The 3524-nt window shown below is 44.9% G+C and overlaps 1 protein-coding gene across 1 annotated transcript in view; it reads left to right on the top strand.

The window, feature by feature from the left end:
* The window catches only part of CCNH (cyclin H), an 18875-nt gene extending 15564 nt beyond the window's left edge, over positions 1–3311 (top strand). The window contains exons 8-9 of the mRNA XM_018572407.1: positions 1306–1366; positions 3166–3311. Of these exons, the coding sequence (XP_018427909.1) occupies positions 1306–1366; positions 3166–3204 (100 nt within the window). The 3' untranslated portion in view covers positions 3205–3311. The remainder of the gene's footprint in view (positions 1–1305; positions 1367–3165) is intronic.
* The last annotated feature ends 213 nt before the right edge of the window (positions 3312–3524 follow it).

Genomic DNA, 3524 nt, shown 5'->3' on the forward strand with positions numbered 1-3524 from the left:
ATATATATATATAATCTCTATCTATCTCTGAAGAGACACCGCTGCACTAGTGGTGCCTTTTCTGAGTGTTGCCATCTCTTTAGGATCCTATGAGGACCCTGCAATGGTAAGTATCCATATCACCAGGCAGCAATGTGACTACCCCACACTCTAGCAGAGAGAAGACTTGAGAACTGATGGATCATGTGCCCTCCCCCACAAGTGTACATTGAACGAAAGCGCAGTAAAATGCATACACTGCTGTCACCATGGAACCTTTAAGATGGAATTCCCTTTTTAATCAGACGCGCTGTTATCGTCAGTCCTTCCTGACTGGCCTCACAGCTGTGTCTTGATGGTTGACGAGGGGCATGCCCCCTTCATTCATGAATCAAGGTTCTGATGAAGGGGTTGTGCCCTGGAAACTCCACCAGGCGAACATTGTTTTGGGGGGGCTGGCATTAAACCTCTAGCATGGTTTAACTTTGTCCTACATTTTACTGTACATTGTATATAAAGTGGAACTCTAACTAAAATCCTTGTGGATAGAGCTATGGACAGTTAGACCCAAGGGCTTTAGTGCTGTGTCCCTATTGGAGGGATTTCCCTTCACTCTCTCACCCAAACACCGAAATCTCCCCAAACTGATTGGAAATCCTGCCACACGGAAATGGCCTGGTTTTTTTTTAGCCTACATACGTTTACCGAAGGTCTTCTACAATGTATGTGGAGACACAGGCATTCTTAAGCTGACCTAAATGACAGATGGTGAGGGCCATATGGACCTTTCTGGGTGATTTCCTAGGTAATTAGCTGCTACTAGTTACATGACAAAATAATTCACTTCTTGCTGTACTCTCCTACTCGTGCATCAAAATGTAGATGAAGTTCATTGGTATTGTGGAATTACAAGGGAATTGATGTTCCATATTACTGTGTAATAGATCTTTCCTTAGAGGGAATGTTCATCATACCAAGGGTCACCATCCATTTCCACATCCAGTGTCCGTTTACAATCAGTAGACAACCAGCATGCCAGTAAAAGAGCGTGTCGTTGCAGTGTAGCTTATTTAAATGTTTGCGTTCATAGTGCGCTGAAAATGGCTTCATATGCCCACCGCTGCACGCACGGCTTAGGTTGCCTATATATGTTTTTATAGGCCGGGTCTTGCCACAAGCAAGGACGTATGTCTGCCTAAGCAGTATTTAATCCATATGCAGTAACTCCATCACCCTCTTTCTAGTGTAAGGGTCATAGGGAAATGTTTTTCTCACAGCGAATTGTTTGTGAATACCAAAATGGACTTCTTTTTTTTTTTAATGTAGGAAAAAGAGAAAAGGATATGAAGATGATGATTATATCTCCAAAAAGCCCAAAACTGAAGAGGTATGCACACATTTTTTGTTTCTTTTGATGATTAAGAGTTGGTTATAAAAACTGATAGATCATCTTGTGCTTGTGGGAAATGGTGTACATCATCAGGTTGTGTAAACCAGCAGATGTACCTGAGTTCATTGAAGACTAAAGCTGGCCATACACCTATTGATTATCTGCAGACTTTCTATGGTCAGATGGGAAACGTGCAACAGATTCCTCCATCTATGTGTATGGACTGTGTGTATGCCGAATCTGGCCGACAGCCTGCTTCTGACTGCTCGGCGGAGCCAGCCGTCATCTCACGGTTGGCTCTGGCCACTTGCATGCACATACGGATCAGCGTACCCTGGTTACCAGCTAACCAGGGACACTGATCTGTCAGTACACTGAGAACCCGGCGGAGCCGCTGTGATATCAAGGCGGCTCCACCGGGTTCTCAGTGTGTAATGACAGTTCATCTCCTGGTTACCTAGTAACCAGGGGACGCTGGACTGTCATGAGAGCTTGTCGGAGCCGGCTTTGATATCACTGCTGGCTCCGACAAGCTCTCATTGTAATGACAGCTGGTCCCGTCCAATAGAAAACAGTTGGGCAGAGCTAGCTGTCACTGCTAGCTCCGCCCGCCCAATCATTTTCTCCTTTTTTTTTTTTTTTTCCTACTTTTTCTATTCTGCTCGGTACCACAGAGGTACCGAGCAGAATAGCTGAGCCGAATGGTGCTCGGCGGCATTCGGCTATTCACTCACTGCTGTTTGGCCCCTATGAGAATAGGCCGAACAGCAGCGAGTAGCCTGCCGGAGGTTCGGCTAAGCCGATCCAGATGTTGGATCAGCTGAGTAAAACTCCTTGCCAACCCGAACCCAGCCGCAGCAAGCCGTTGTACAGCTGATTTCAGTCAGTATACGGCTGAAATCAGCTGTACAAGCCTGAAGGGAATAGCCGAACAGCATTAAGAATCGGGACACACACACACGGACACACACGTTCTCTGAACAGTAGCAAGCTCCTTCCGGTGACACCTAATCAGCTGCGGAACTCCCCACCCAAAGCTGCATGAAGGCAAAGGGGCAGAATGCTGTGAAATCAGTGATCTTATATTGCCACATGGCTACATTTGGTCACTGACCTAATCTGGCCATGTAAGGTGAATTATGCCAGTACAAGCTTTGGTTTATATGCAGCTGGGGACACACACCCCCTATGTGTCCCCAGTTATTTACAAACACTGGAGTGATCACGCGATCACTCCGGTGTTTGTGCTGCACAGAGGATCGGTAAATATCAATGATACTTATCGATCCTCCATACGGCCACGCACAGAGCCGCTGTCATCCGGAAACTGACAGGATGACAGCGGCTCCGTTCTCCTCACCGCTCAGCCATCCTGAAACTTGTGGCTTCTCCCCGCCAGCCGACGCTTGATCCTCCGTCCGAGCGGCTCCAGGCAGGGATGAGAGGCTCCAGATGCCGACAACTTTTTCCATTGATTTTATTTTCAACTGCTGGGTTGCTGGCATTTGTAAAAGACCCCCCAAACCATATATTTCCTGAAAGCCCAGGCCCGGTAGAATAAAAAGCTGGTGCTATTATTTTATTATTGTTTATTACTGTTTTGCAAAAGGTGGAATATGCCTTTTTAATGGTTTAAATCCAGTAAATTCTGGGGGTCGGAAGATGAAGCTAGTCACTCATGCTCCCTCTGCTGTGCTCCATCAGAGCTTTCTCATACAGGTGCTTTCTGACTAAATATCATGAAAAGAAGTCATCGGACTTAATACATTTACAATGTTTTCTTTTTCCCCTTTCAGGAGGACTGGAGCGACGATGATTTGGTGGATTCTTTATAGTTAACGGACTATGTGCCACAGTTTATGTACATAACAATGTGTATATTTTTGTTCCAGGTATTTAAACTTCCAGTTGATTCAGTATTTGTGTAAAAGGAATTCTATTGTAAAAGACTGCTTTCAAATACATTTTGTTTATAATAACTGATGCATGGCCTCTTTTCTTTGTACTGGACATACTAAACTATTCAGTGGAAATTTAAAGATAAATGCACTTATTTCCCGGCTTGAGATGAGTTTGTAAACAGGTTTTTTTCATTGTATCAGTGCATTGGGGTTCCAATCAAAATAATTGGCACCACTGTATGTGCATACTGGTT

Source organism: Nanorana parkeri, unplaced genomic scaffold (assembly GCF_000935625.1).
Source record: "Nanorana parkeri isolate BGI_ZX_2015 unplaced genomic scaffold, ASM93562v1 scaffold2021, whole genome shotgun sequence".
Lineage (NCBI taxonomy): Eukaryota > Metazoa > Chordata > Amphibia > Anura > Dicroglossidae > Nanorana > Nanorana parkeri.